Genomic DNA, 15083 nt, shown 5'->3' on the forward strand with positions numbered 1-15083 from the left:
AATTATCTACTGACTCAATGACTCTATCTTCAAGTCCTGTATATTCCTCAAGCTCTTCCCACCACTTTATCTCTTATCCTCCGTCAATTTTAACCATGTTCTTCTAAATACAAACCTCACTTCTAGTTTATAACGATCGTCTTAATAACACTTATAGCTACATATACGTAGTATTATTCTCTAAAAATAAAACTTCAATCCATGTTCACTTTCCTTCAAACAGGTAATGATCAGATATACCAACAGCCAGTTTGTTTCACCTCACCACATCCATCAGCTTGCTGTTCCATCTAAGCTGTGCTAAAACAATGTGACTCTTTTCCTCGTCATTTTCTCTTTCCCAAATTTACTTAAGACTATACCCTCATAACAGCCACATATTCTCTACAATCACTCATCATTCTTATTCACATCAATCTTGCTGAACCTACAAACTAACCTATTTATTTAAAATTATCCTTTTTCGTTCTCAAAAACCAACCAAGCGCAGATGGGCCCCTCCTTAAACCTTTTCTCTCACTTCACTATTTTCAGTTTCCTTGACTGACTACATTTCAAGTCGTGTGTATAATACATCAGTATTCTTTCACGGGTTCCATAGTAGTGCTACCCGCTTCCTTGCTTTGTATCCCGGATGCATATTCCCGAACTGTAACCGGATGATGAAACCTTCCCTGAAAAAAGCGGGACGCCATATCTAAAAAACTAACCATAGAATCTTCTTGAAAATGATCTCATTAAGTTTCCTACACCCAAATGAATTGCTTGAAGAAAATGAAAACTAACCAAACTTGACCAGGGGCATGGCAAACAAAACCGGGGCCGTTGCAATACTAGTATACATCTCGGGAATTTGCATTCTGGATATCTCCAACACAGAACTCCTCTTTTTTTAGTTTCTGAAGACGCCTACCTTTTACTTTGGTGTCACTGTCACACCATCAGGTTCTCTCTCCTGAAGACGTAACTTATCTTTTACAAAGTAAGCGCAGCGTCTGGTGCTGCAAAACCCACGCCTCTCGCCATTTGATGATCTTTACAAAACATGGAGATAATGATGCTGGTTTAATTTTCATCATCATACTCGTGAAATAGCGATAGCCGTTCTAAAGGAAAGAGGCTCGCTCGCTCTATTTTTCTATTTTGACGGAGGTAGTATATTACATCATTAAAGGGATCTGATCATTGGAACAAGTGCCTTCGTACTTAAAGCCACGGCAGTTTCTATCCAGCAATGTGTATATATATATATATATATATATATATATATATATATATATATATATATATATATATATACATATAATATATATATATATATATATATATATATATATATATATATATATGACCATGGAGATGTTCTAAATTCCTTATAATTCTTTATTTCCTACGTTTCGTAATAATTTTATTACATCCTAAGGGAATCCTATACCCTCATTGCATAAGATTCCCTGGGGGATGTAATAAAGTTATTACGAAACGTAGGAAATAAAGGATTATAATGAATTTAGAAAGTTTCCATGGACTACTTCACGCTGATTTGTCTTACTGACCGTGTGTATATATATATATAATATAATATATATCTTCTATATATATATATATATATATATATATATATATATATATATTATATATATATATATATATTTAGAATGGCACAAAAGATACAGCGAGGGACGCGAGATTGTCTAAGATGATGAACGCCCTGGACGACCTTCTTGCATCTCAAGAACCGAAGAAAATGTAGAAAAATCAGTCTGAGTGTTCGAAAAAGACCGCAGATGCCAGTGTTCCGAATAATAGCTGGTGTCTGTGCACATTTACCAAGACACTGCATGGAAAATTTTGCGCGAGGATCTTAACATGAAGAGAGTTTGCAATAATATATAAAAAAAAGGTGAGTTATTTAGTTAGTCTCGTTATATAATAGGCAAACCTTGATTGATTGATTGATTGATTGAAAGTTTTCTGGCATCCTGACATCGAAGGTCATTGACGCCGATCAAACTGGAATATACATATATATTTATATATATATATATATAGATATATATATATATATATATATGTATGTATATATATAAATACATATTATGTTTATAATTGTGTATATATACATATATCTATATATACACACAAAAAACACACCACACACACATATGTATATATATATATATATATATATATATATATATATATATCTATATCTATATATATATATATATATATATATATATATATATATATAATATATATCGCACTAACATAACTGATTCTGCTATGCACAATGTCACGCATAATAGCAGTAGTACTTCCTAGTTTATATGCGGCAACTCTTTTACGTAACAGTAACGTTACTCGGTTGCGTAAGGCGGCATGATCGCGTGATTGTTTACACACCGTAAACGTCGAAGGGAACGGGGCTTCCGGGTAAGACGCAAAATCACCTTCGGAGGAAGGGCGTCCCGGGGATCCCTGCCGGCAAACCACGCCCTCTACTACACAACAGGGAAATGCTGACGCTTCTTATTTTGGACGACTTTTTTTTTTTTTTTATACGAGACTTATTTGATTTTTATTTTGGTCTGCCTCAGTTGAATCAGGCCGTTGCGGGCTGAAGAGGAATTTTGCTATCTGCCTATTTTTTTTAGATGTATATGCACATACGTACTGTACACACACACACACCCACACACATATATATATATGTATATATTATATGTATATATATATATATATATATATATATATATATATATATATAATTGTAATAGCCCCAATGTCCTCGTAACTTCTCAAATTCTTCGCGCTTTTTTAAAATACGCTTGTTACTACAAAGCCATGAGATCTAAGTGCAGGAAATATGAAGAAAGTATGATGTCAGGTAGCGGTAAACGAACCTGGACTACCATAATCACACACATATATATATATATATATATATATATATATATATTATATATATATATTATATATGTGTGTGTGTGTGTGTGTGTGTGTGTGTAAATTGGTTTTCCCTAATTCGGTCTGAATTCAGAGAAAAATAGCACGATGTTCACGGCCACATTAACAATTCAGTTGCTAAATTGTCAACGAGCCCTCTGCGGATTAAAAAATTCCTACTCATTTCATATGCCTAATGCGATGGCTTACTGGTAGCACATTGAATCAAGTTGCACACAATGCATCATTCAGCTCGGTCTTGCATAATTCTGTGGCTTCTTTCACCAACATCTTTCTAGTTCTTCCTTTCTTACTTCAGCCTGAAACTTCCCAAATCTACTGTCAGTCATTCTATCCACATCACTAAACTAGCTCAAAATATAATACTTTGATTCCTCCTTTCACCTACACTAACATTCGTCACTTCGTCGATGCGTCTCAGCATTTCTAAGCCCCATGTCCAACACAAACAAGCCATGTTATCGGCTTCAGTCTTCTTTTTTAACATTCAGCAATCACACCTCATTTACATGAACGAGAGTTGCTTGAACAATCCCGTCATACTCCCTAACTTGGCTTTCATAGACCATTCAGGTGTCTTCCCAACCTTTTCACGCACCCCACTACCTGTCTTGCCGCACCCGTTCTGCAAATCAGATTTCTCTCACCATATTATCATCCAAATACTTCCACGAATCAATTGCTTGCATTTTTTGCATCATCCACATAAACATTCGATGCTCCATCTTCCTGGTTTCTATGTACATTCTTAACCTGACTCTTACTCACTTAAACTCACAATCTTCGCCTCTCGCACATACTTGCAAGCTCCTTTAATAGTTATTGCAGTTTCTATTTATCATCCGCAGACAGCACTGTATCATCTGCAAACATCCGCCATTCCACGCCCTATTCACGACTCCTTTTCTTACGCCACAGCTGTAAACCTCCTTTTCCTGTCCTTTCTGGGATGTCTCCCATCGCTCCCTCCACAGAGATACTGAAGAGCCATAATAGAGACACAACACAGCCTTGTCTCAGACTCCTTTGAGCCCAAACTAATCACTCTCACTATTATACATATTCTTACTCAGAATTCAGTTCCATTGTAAATTTTATTCTTGTATACCGTTCACTTTCAACTCCCTCCATATTGCCTTCATCGATTCTCTCATATGATTATCTATAGTGTATCAATTGTATTTTCTCTCTTGTCTTCATTTCACCGATAACAAAGGTTGCTGCTTAAGTTAATGGCCCTTTCCCTCATATACTCATTATGCATAATAATCATAACTTCCATAACTGATCAACCATATAATAGGGAGTTATCCTCAATTGCTTTAAGTCAGCGTTGGTATGCATTTGTTGTGGTGCATTTTTCATCTACTTAGAAATCAGGTGCAAACAATGGAATTCATTTGCATACTTTTTGTCAGGTTTTCTTTTCTAAAAAGAACTCGGTTTAATGTTACTGTAGACATGTATGTACGGTTGCGAAATGCAGTCAGAGCCAAGCGTGATATGGTACAGTTTTCCAGGAAAATCACAGGCTCTCAAACATATGAGGCCTTAAGGGGCCAGTGCCTTCAGTGCATCCCACATAGTGCACTGCAGACATCAATAAAGGTCGTTTACAGCATCCCTTCGGTTGCTAGCTACACCATTTTTGCGAGTTCCCCTTCGTTCTCACCTCTTTTCGTCATCATTCTGTACAACCTTCCCTTGCTTTTCTTCCAAGTGCAACTTTGGAGCTTTATCCAATTTCACCGTTAGATCCCTGTGCCCTACTTCATTTGTTTTCTGGATCTCTTTATTTTTCTGCCAAAAGCAAAGGCTCAAGAGCTTTTCCAGGGACCAGTATATTCAATCTTTTTGTGGCTCTTTGAACGACAGGAATTGCTGGTCCCTCTTTCGTTCATTAACGTGAAAATAATAATCGACTTCCGAAAACGAAAATTATCCAGTTGAACTGAACCGTACGATGACATACCAGATAACTGAATGATGTCAATTAACGTTCGTTAGGCAAAAATCCAAAATTCTGGATACTTTTTAGTGGCGACGCCAAGTCGTGACTAGATTTAATACGAATTGGTTTAAAACTTATGTTTTAGACAAAAATTTGTTTTTGTGTGGCAAATTTTTTATCATCAAGTTGATGCCATGACTAGGAAGTCTCTTTCGAACCCGGATTTCACCAATATTTCGGTGTCATTTAGGGGTACATTTTCCCGATTGCCCTGACGCATCTAACCGTGAATTTCTATAAAAACGTATTTGGATGACATGGTCGCCTTGTTTCGAAATTTAGATCAAGCCAGTGAATTCTAAAATTTGATTAATTCAAGGCATCCTATGATACAATTAGCCATGGATACTAAAGGAGAGATCTTTATAAATACGTATTTTAGACTACTTAACCGAACAATACATTTTCTGCTGGTATGTGCCGGAAGACTACTACGTTCACCTGCTAAGGTCTACACTTTAATAGTTCATGTAGTTTTAAATCTAAACTAGTTCCTTAGAGCCTATGATGGCTGTTCTGGTTTTTCTTTAATTTTGCTAATATTCCCAAGTATTTCGAAAAATTGTCTTTAAATCTCAATTCCCCTGCTGCAAAATCCTTTAAAACATACTTGATGTTTCGCCTACAGACAGAGAGCATTCTATCCTTCTGAACAAACTTTTTCTGTGTTTTATTCGTATTGTCGAAAGCTCTTTCAGTGTCGGAAATGTTTATAAATCTCAGATGGTATCCCGGAACTCGTCAGCTCTGATACATATAGTACATAAATGCACCGGTTGCGTGGATACTCCCGGAACTTGTATAGGATATTCTATACATAGTATGCTCCGCTTAAGAATTGAATCAGTTGATTTATTAAGAACGTTAGTCACCATATTGGTATTGGTCGCTCTCTCAATAAAAAAATAATAAAAAAAAGATAATGCTATCAAGGAACATTTCAGAGAACAAAGCAAGACATTGCTCAAACGCCAGTTTCACTGTTCCTTGAATAATTCGAGTAGCTCGGTCCAAATATCACTTTGGGTTGCTCTGCTCATTCCCATTCAACCGAATGGGAATGGAGAATAATCTCAACCGAAAAGTTGAGATTATTCTCCAGTGTACTCTTCAAGATTCTGTAACTTTTTCATCTTATACGTATCTAAACTTATTTAATTAGTGGCCTTTTGTTGTGTTGCGATTTCTCAGCCTGTTCATTTGCTTATGACTTCCGTTAGCCTTTTTCTAGTTCTCTGTCCATATTCTTGACTTCGTAGTTTATCTATTTTATCTTATTTTATTTTATTTTATTTATTTATCATTTTTTTTCTTTCTGCAGACTTCTGTTGCATTTTGTTTATTTACATTTTCGGAGATGGGACTGCTGCCCGAAACATCAGTTATATTTTTAAATAAATAAATGTGTGTGTGTGTGTGTATGTATATATATATATATATATATATATATATATATATATATATATATATATATATATATGTGTGTGTGTGTGTGTGTGTAATAATATCACAGCCAGGGCACGACTGCATTAGCATTATTAATGGCTAAGGCAATTGACTCGGGCCTTGTGTAGAGAAGAATCAAACATCCTTTTACGTGACCTGACCTCCCAGAAGGTCCGTTCAACGTTTGTACTATATTTACTCCAGTAAGTGGCGCTTTTTATTATTCTCTGTTACATTATCTTTGTTGTTAGTTTACATGTGATAACATTACCTTACTTGAAATATCGCGAGCGGGATTTGAATAGTTTTATAATAAATCATTTTTCTATTCACCAATAATACTAATGATAATAAGTAAAGAAAGCGCCGAAGTTTCGTCGTGCAGTCAGGCTTCTGGACAGCCGCTGCCGCTAACAAATCTAGGTATAATGCCGTATGTGCCGCGGCCCAAGAAACTAACCACGGCCCGGTAGTGGCTTATTCTGTATCATTGCCAGAAGCAGGATTATAGCTAACTAACCTTAAATAACATAAGAACTAATGGGGCTAGAGAGCTGTAATTTGGTATGTTTGATGATTGCAGGGCGAATGATCAACATGCTCATTTGCAGCCCTCTCGACTCAGTAGTTGTCAAGATCTGAGGGCGGACAGAAAAAAACGCGGAAGGACGGACAAAGGTGGCACAATAGTTTTCTTTTACAGAAAATTAAAAGTTCAAGAAAATACCATAACTTGTTGAGTTTCGTTGGGCAGTACAATTCCTGTCTTACCATCGATGCATGAGAAGCGAGTTTTGAGTAATGAACAAATCGTACTTTATCGCAAAGCCTTTTCTCTCCTGCACAGACTCATGGTGCAGCTACAGCAAAGAACAGACCACATCCGCGATGGAACCTCCTCTGGAGAGCATTGGCGTCCAACAGACGAGCCACCGGAAAGAAACCTAAACAGGCCGCTTGGCACTCGGTTACCTGGCGATAGTTGTTGTCACTCCAAGACGTTCTTCATTCGGTAGCAACTGCCCTCTTTTGTTAATCTGTTATTTTAGCTTAAGACTCATCCTTTGATGGGTACGTCATTTTTAATGTTTGTTGACTTTTGGTTCACTTTTTAGCATACACACAAAATTGTTTACAATTCTCCGGCTGTAGAGGCACTCTGTATCAATTGCAAGAGCTTCTTGGAACTCAAAACGATCAACTAAAATACAAATGTAATACAACTGTGGGTAATAATAATGATAATTATTATTAGTATAATATTCAACGTGGACGATTGTCATTAAACCTGATAAGCTAATACTTATAATTATTGTTGAGGCAAACGTATACATTATTTTAATACTTCGGCCTTGCAACACAGTCCTTTTTCACAAAAAATAAACACAAAAAATAAAAGGATATCACCCGAAAGGGGTAGGAACGCGTATCATTGGGGCGAGTGTCCCACTCAAGAATGAGGATATTCATCCTTATGCATCTTGCTAATTAGGAGTATATATCGTTTGCCCTTCAAATGCCTCCCAGTGCTCTGACAACACTAAGCATCATGTCTTCTGTACTAAGCTAGAATCAGCCCTGAACAAAAGGCGTATAGGGGCCAAAATTCTCTACAGCCCATGCGACGATAGGGCTTCCAGCCGTCTGTCCATTTACATTTCATACATGTTACGAGCGCGTGCACACACTATCTATCTATCTATCTATACTATATATATATATATATATATATATATATATATATATATATATATATAAGTTATCTACGTATATATGTTTGTGTGATTCAATAAATATTAGGTAAACATACACTCCCAACCCAAGTAAAACTCATCACCGGTTCAATCTGGAACAATTAGTGCCAAAGAAAATAATAGCGCTTATTCATTTTGTTCATGTATTGTATATGGTTATTACCAATCTGCTGATACATATCTATAGATATATATACTTCTCTCGCTTTTCTCTTAATCGCATAACGGACGTTCTCTTTTGTGTGCGTGATCTTTATGGAGTAAGAAAGATAAGTAATAAGTATACATAACCCGGAAGTTATGAACGAAGGAGATGGGGAGAGTATTGGATGGATTAAGTGGCAGAGGTGTAGGAACGGAAGGTGCTTAGCACGAAAGAAATCACAACATAGATAAGAGGCGGGTAGCACAGTAAATGCAGGTAAGGTATGTTAGGTATTAACCCAGTATGTATGCACCTACGCGTCACCTCCGAGGAGCTAGTACTAACCATGGCGGAAGCTCAATGGGACTAGCACCTTTGGTATCAAGGTATTATATACACCCATTTTTTATATTATATTAATAAACGAAATCTTTGATTCCCAAATAGCTAGTACTAAACAGTGTCCGATGCTTAGTACTATAATAGCATCTCCAAGGTGACGCGTAGGCAAGGCCACCATGGCCTTGGTGGTTAATACCGGTATGTTACTAATGAGTTGTCCAGGGTTCATCTTGATTTAGCATTTGAATGAGTTCGGTGATTGTGACTTTTTTTTTTACCCTTCCCCAAGAGGAAACATTGGGAAATAAATTAAAGGAACATTTTCCGGGTCCTGATAACTTCCCATAAAAATAATTATTCAACGTGATCCCCACCAAGACTGGGGATGATAAATGTCAAGTCTGAACTTAACAGCAAAATCATAATTAGAACTAAAAATCATTAACAATTTCATTGTAGGGCTGATCTGCCTACTTTGACAATCTCTTCCCGTACGGTGTCACATGAGAGGTCTCGTGAGCACTTGCGGTCTCGTCGACCTCTTTCATCGAGACCCATCAATGTGTAGTGAAAAACTCATATATGTAGCTCCATAGAAATGACAAAAATGTTTCGTGTAAACTTTACAATTTATATTAAGTACCACTTCTAGTTACTCCGGTTGCACAGAAATGTCGATTCATCCGGATGCAACGACCCTCAGGCAAATTATTAGGCAAATTATTTAAGTAATATAAAAATTATGGGTAAAATTTCACTATTCTATATTTTGAACGGAATTTTGGAGGGATTTGGTTAACACTACGTCAACCATAGGTCCCTCTACGTAATCCAGTATCTCGTATATATATATATATATATATATATATATATATATATATATACATCGAGCTACAAATGTCCTTTAATATCTAATTCGCTCTACCTCGGAATTAATATATTTTCATATATGTTTCCCAAAGGGGAATTTTTTAGTCGATAAGAAATTTGTCGGCTCATGGTCGCGAACCATCGAACCCAGCAAATTCAAGAGGAACAGTAAAGCTTTAAACCACACCGCCACCGCTAGAGGGTGTAGGCTTATGCCGCCTCTCAACTACAAATACCTGTCGCTCTCAGGTGTTCGTTGTTTTGGAGTCGGCATCAACGTGCCGCCAGGGTCGCTAAGTCTTATAAGGGCAATCTTGAAGGCAAGGGTCTGACCCAGAGGCTGCTTCTTCGGAGGAAAGTAGGTATCCTGCCAGGATGGGGAAGCCGGCCTGGAGAGGGCCCAATTATTTTAAGGATGAGGCCCAAAAACCCTCAAGGCTCACCAGTCCCATGAGTGCAGCCTTGAAGGGAAGGGTCCGAACCAGAGGCTGCTTCCTCGGAGGAAGGCAGGTATCCTGCCAGGCTGGGGAAGCAGCCCTAGAGAGGACCTAAGAACTTCAAGGATGAGGCCCACAAGCCTCCAAGACTTGCCAGTATCTTGAGAGCAGCCTTTGAAGGGAAGGGTCTGACCTAGAGGCTGCTTCCTCGGAGGAAGGTAGATATCCTGCCAGGCTGGGGAGGGCCTGGAGAGGGCCCAAGCAGGCCTGGAGAGGGCCCAAGAACTTCAAGGATATGGCCCAAAAGCCCTCAAAGCTCCCCAGTCTCTTAGGGGCAGCCTTGAAATGAATGGTCCCACCTAGAGGATGCTTCCTCAGAGGAAGGCAGGTACAATGCCAGGCTTGGGAAGCGTGCCTGGAGAGTGCCTAAGAACTTCAAGCATAAGGACCAAAAGCACCCAAGGCTCCCCCGGGGAGTCTCTTGAGGGCAGCCTTCAAAGGAAGGGTCCGACCCAGAGGCTGCTTCCTCGGAGGAATGCAGGTATCTTGCCAGGCTGGGGATGCAGGCTTGGAGAAGGCGCAGGAATTTCAAGATGAGACCCATTTTCTGGTTTGCAATGCGAGTTAATAGGGTATTTGGTTTGTTCCACGTAAATAACTTGACAGTTTCTCGAATACAATAATCGTGAGATCACAACAGGATGTATATCAACATAATTTTTTTCTGAGTGTAACAACGGTAGCCTACAGGTAACAAATTCAAGGTGTGCATTTTAGCCGTCGTCCACCCCGAGAGCAGCCTCTCTCAACACGAACTTCAGACACAGTACGTAACGTCATGTCAATCGGGATTTGCTGTCTCGACACGTATTTAACGCCATTTTTAATGGTAGATGGTAGAAGTACACCTGCTGATAATGATGTAGTACCTGCCTCGTATATATCAGATTAGTCTTCCATTCCCAGTTACTTGACTGATTTGTTACATCAACAGTACTTGATCTAGTCATAAGTTTACATTGTTTAGTGACAAACGAAATTTTATGAAACTGATAGCTTACATTCAACAATAATAACAATAGCCTATTTCAAATATTAAGGGTGTTATTCGCATTATTAAAACACTTTTCAGTTGCAAATGTACACCCAGATATCCTTTTATTTACCTAAAACCTACACATAGCGAACCTATCTAAAGCCCAGGACGCAGTGTTACCATACGCAAACAGCCAAACACCACAGGCAGGTGGACAGATGGAAAAAAACAGAGCTTAGTCAGTCCTTCTTTGCTTTCAATACAGTCAACTGTATCAAAATGGTTCAGAACATTTTAAACAAGATCCGTAGCGACTGTACATAATTGGAACACGCAATACAGTCTATTTCTCAGACTATTCTAACCTTAGCTTGGCCCAGTCTATCCATGGACCTCTTTCGATGACCACTGTTGTCATGCCAGTGACTCACTCATACTTTAAATTCGCCAAACTATCTCGAGTCCCACATGGTGCTCCCCGAAAACACCTGACTTTTCAAAATGTTTCACGTCACGAAGAAGGAAGCAGACATTTACTTGGTTTCTAAGAACATAGTACTAACATGTATTCTAGTTTTATAACTCAGAAATTGCAACTTTAATGCATTATGGGAAAAAAAACTTCCAACGGTAAAACTTCATAACCAGTGCTCTCAATAGTAAAACTTAATAAAGAGTGCTCATAATTTTGTTTTAACCGGTCACCACTTAGAATCTAGGATTTGCCTTTGAATACTCAAAGGCAAATTTTAATTATCAGAATTCTAAGAATCTATTAATCCCAATTATCTGATGAACTTACAAAAATATGTGAGCCATTCGCCCTCCTATCTGTCCATAGACGTTAAGACAACACTTCACAACAATCCGTCATATACCAACAGAATTATGAAGAATTTACCGAATAACAAACAGCAATGACAATGTAGCTATTACTTACTTTGGAAGCCGGTAGTATTCCTTTACACGTAAGGCTTATAGGTGAAACCAATTTTACATGTCTTGGGAATAAGTTTTTAATACTGAACTCACGAGCCTCAAATTCTTCTACGATGCAAAAACACATGCTCCTGTTCCTGAAAAGACAATGGTAAACTAAACCACGTTACCAAATTCTCGTCTGAAGCAGATTTCCCTCAGTCTAAGCAACATTCCATTGTGTTTTACTTGAAGTGGTTGAAGCTAGTCTTCATTTTATGAAGATGGTGTAAAATCACTACTACGTATTACGTAAAACAAGATACGAAATCGCTCTCAAGACCATTACCTCAACTTCCAAGATCCAACAAGCGGAACAAGGCAATTATACCATTACCTGAATAAAAGCAAGGATGAAATCGTCGTTTATATATAAAAAGTAAAAAGAGGCAGATACGAATTGCAAACAAGTAAGATATGAATTTGAAAATTAATATGAGAAATATATCATCAACTGCATGTTGAAACAAAAATTGCAAACAGAAAAAGAAATTTCTTCAGTAAATAGGCTAGAGTCATTCACCAAGATCTGTAATATATTGCTCACAAGATATATATGTATATGTATATATATATATATATATATATATATATATATATATATATATATATATATATATATGAATCAATAAAATAACAGGATGGCTGGTTAACATTCATATATGCCAGCACGTTCTGTACACACAGGTGTACGGCGTTGGAATTAGTATCCTGGTTTAGACCAACCGATAATTGTCGTTAAATCACAGCGTTTAGCATTGTTTACTTACTTCTTATATGACAGTTTTAAACAAATTATGTTGTCCAAGAAAGGGTACCAACCCCCAGATAGAAGTAGGCTTATTCATATACAGGAAAGTCTCTCTCTCTCTCTCTCTCTCTCTCTCTCTCTCTCTCTCTCTCTCTCTCTCTCTCATAATCTTCCCCTTCCTTTACCAAACTGGCTATTTCATACACATGAAAATAATTCTAATAAAATCTTACCATCTCGCCTTCGTGTTGACTAGCATTTTCTCTTTGCAGTTATTCTCAACAAACATAGGTCTAGGCCTAATTCCAACTGTCAACCTTAACTAGTAAAGATGGTTTATTTGCATTGGGAATCGAATGGAAGATGGTACATACTGTATATGGTCTATAATTGCTAGAATTATCCTTATAAACCTACGGTGCATTCACTTATGTAAAACGCTCTCCTCTCAGTCTCTCTCTCTCTCTCTTTCTCTCGAAAATAACTGTCCCCCTTCCTTTACCAGACAAATAATAGCCCCATTTCATGCACGTGAAAACAATTTAAACTAAATGTTTTCGGATGCGAGGGTGGCCAGACGTCCTGCTTTAGGAAGGACAGTCCTGTTTCACCTTAAGAAGGACGCTAATTTCTCCTGCTTTTTGGGTTTGCCTAAATAAAAATATTAATGCTAAAAATATAAACAAATACACATACGAAAACAGTGAGAACTGATGGGCAAAAGAACCATTTATTTTTTTTTTCGTGAGGCCAATAATTTTATATAGTGGCTGTTGGCACAGTTAGGAACACTAGGCATGGAGCCGCAGTGTACTTGTATCTGTCCAGCCATTTACAAAAGACTTCTAGCCAACAGAAAACTCTTAGAGATGGCAAGGAAAAGGGCAAAATGCAAACATCAGATTGCTAATTCCTTTAGTTTCCGAAGTAATGTTAATTTTTTCACCCCAGTTATGTAATAAATTGTTCCATCTTCAATACAATTGAATATTAATCAATTTCAGTTCTTTATTCATACACTATTTGAGATTTAAACACTCAAGTCAAGTTATATATATATATTATATATAATATATATATATTATATATTATTATTATTATATACATCTCTTAATATATATATATATATATAGATATATCATATATAATATGTGTGTGTGTATACTATGGTATATATAATATATATGTATATATTATATATATATGTATGTATATATGTATACTTGTATATAATGTATATGTATATATGTATTGTAATATATATGTATATAATGTATTTATAAGTATATATGTATATATATTTAATATATATATATATATATATATGCATTTATATTTCAACTCCTCAATAATCATGCTTAATTTAGGTTAAATTGGTGTTGGCAAAAAAAAAAAAAAAAAAAAAGGAGTGAGTCCTTTTTGGGAATTTGGAAATGGCCACCCTACCTCCAACTCTCTCGTGTTGACTAGTATATCCCATTATCAGTTATTCTTAACTATACATAGGGCTAGGCCTAATTTCATTCTTATCACTCTTACCCAGTCACCTATGGTTTACTTGCATTAGGAATCGAACGGAAGATATATTTGTGCACTTTAAATAATAGAATTATTCATAAAAGCCTATAGTCCACGTCTTTAAATGTAACATGCAGACTAAACTAAACTGGATTAAAAAAGTTAAATACCTGAATCAACAGTGGCACTATCATGCTGAGGTAAACGTTGGTTCAGTGTGGCTTCATCTTTTAATTTGCTTGCATTTGCAGGGCATGAGTTACGCAATTCATGCATGAGGTTTCTTGCATAATCGCTTCGTTGAAAATAAACTTAACAATCTTGCGGTTTTGGTGTTTATATGGACACTCTTTCTGCAGATGTTCACCAACTTCCTACATTCAGGAATCTTTTGGGAAACGGTAAAAGCTAACTTTTTCGCCTCCAAAATGGTCCTTTTCTGTGTTGCAACATTCATAAATAGCACATATCACCATGGCAGTAACGTACGCAATTCCAAAAACCTCAAGAATTGTCACAAATTCGCGAAAACTAATGCCTACCTGTTGCCACAGGCAAGTGGAAGAAGCTACTGTGGCCAGTGACGCCGTTTTTTCTTCACAACATTGGCTTTTAGCAGTGTTACCATATGCAGTACACCTGATTTTTTTTTTTTACGTTATTTATGATTTAATGGTTAGAATGCGTATTTTCCTATGTAGAGTTATTTTTCATGATGTTTGAAAACTACACGTCACTAACTTAACATAAAGTAATTTTGACGAAGAAAAATAAAGGATTTCAATAAAATTCAGTTGTATAAATAAGCAGGATGTTTTATAGCTT

At 36.9% G+C, this 15083-nt stretch overlaps 1 protein-coding gene across 1 annotated transcript in view; it reads right to left on the reverse strand.

Moving 5' to 3' along the window:
• Positions 1 to 14817, reverse strand: part of LOC135201029 (transmembrane protein 186-like) — a 94345-nt gene extending 79528 nt beyond the window's left edge. Inside the window, exons 1-2 of the mRNA XM_064229874.1 lie at positions 14429 to 14817; positions 11952 to 12087 (exon numbers count right to left, since the gene is read on the reverse strand). Coding sequence (XP_064085944.1) covers positions 11952 to 12077 — 126 coding nt within the window. The 5' untranslated portion in view covers positions 12078 to 12087; positions 14429 to 14817. The remainder of the gene's footprint in view (positions 1 to 11951; positions 12088 to 14428) is intronic.
• Positions 14818 to 15083: the final 266 nt, after the last annotated feature.

This window comes from Macrobrachium nipponense, chromosome 27 (genome assembly GCF_015104395.2).
Source record: "Macrobrachium nipponense isolate FS-2020 chromosome 27, ASM1510439v2, whole genome shotgun sequence".
NCBI lineage: Eukaryota > Metazoa > Arthropoda > Malacostraca > Decapoda > Palaemonidae > Macrobrachium > Macrobrachium nipponense.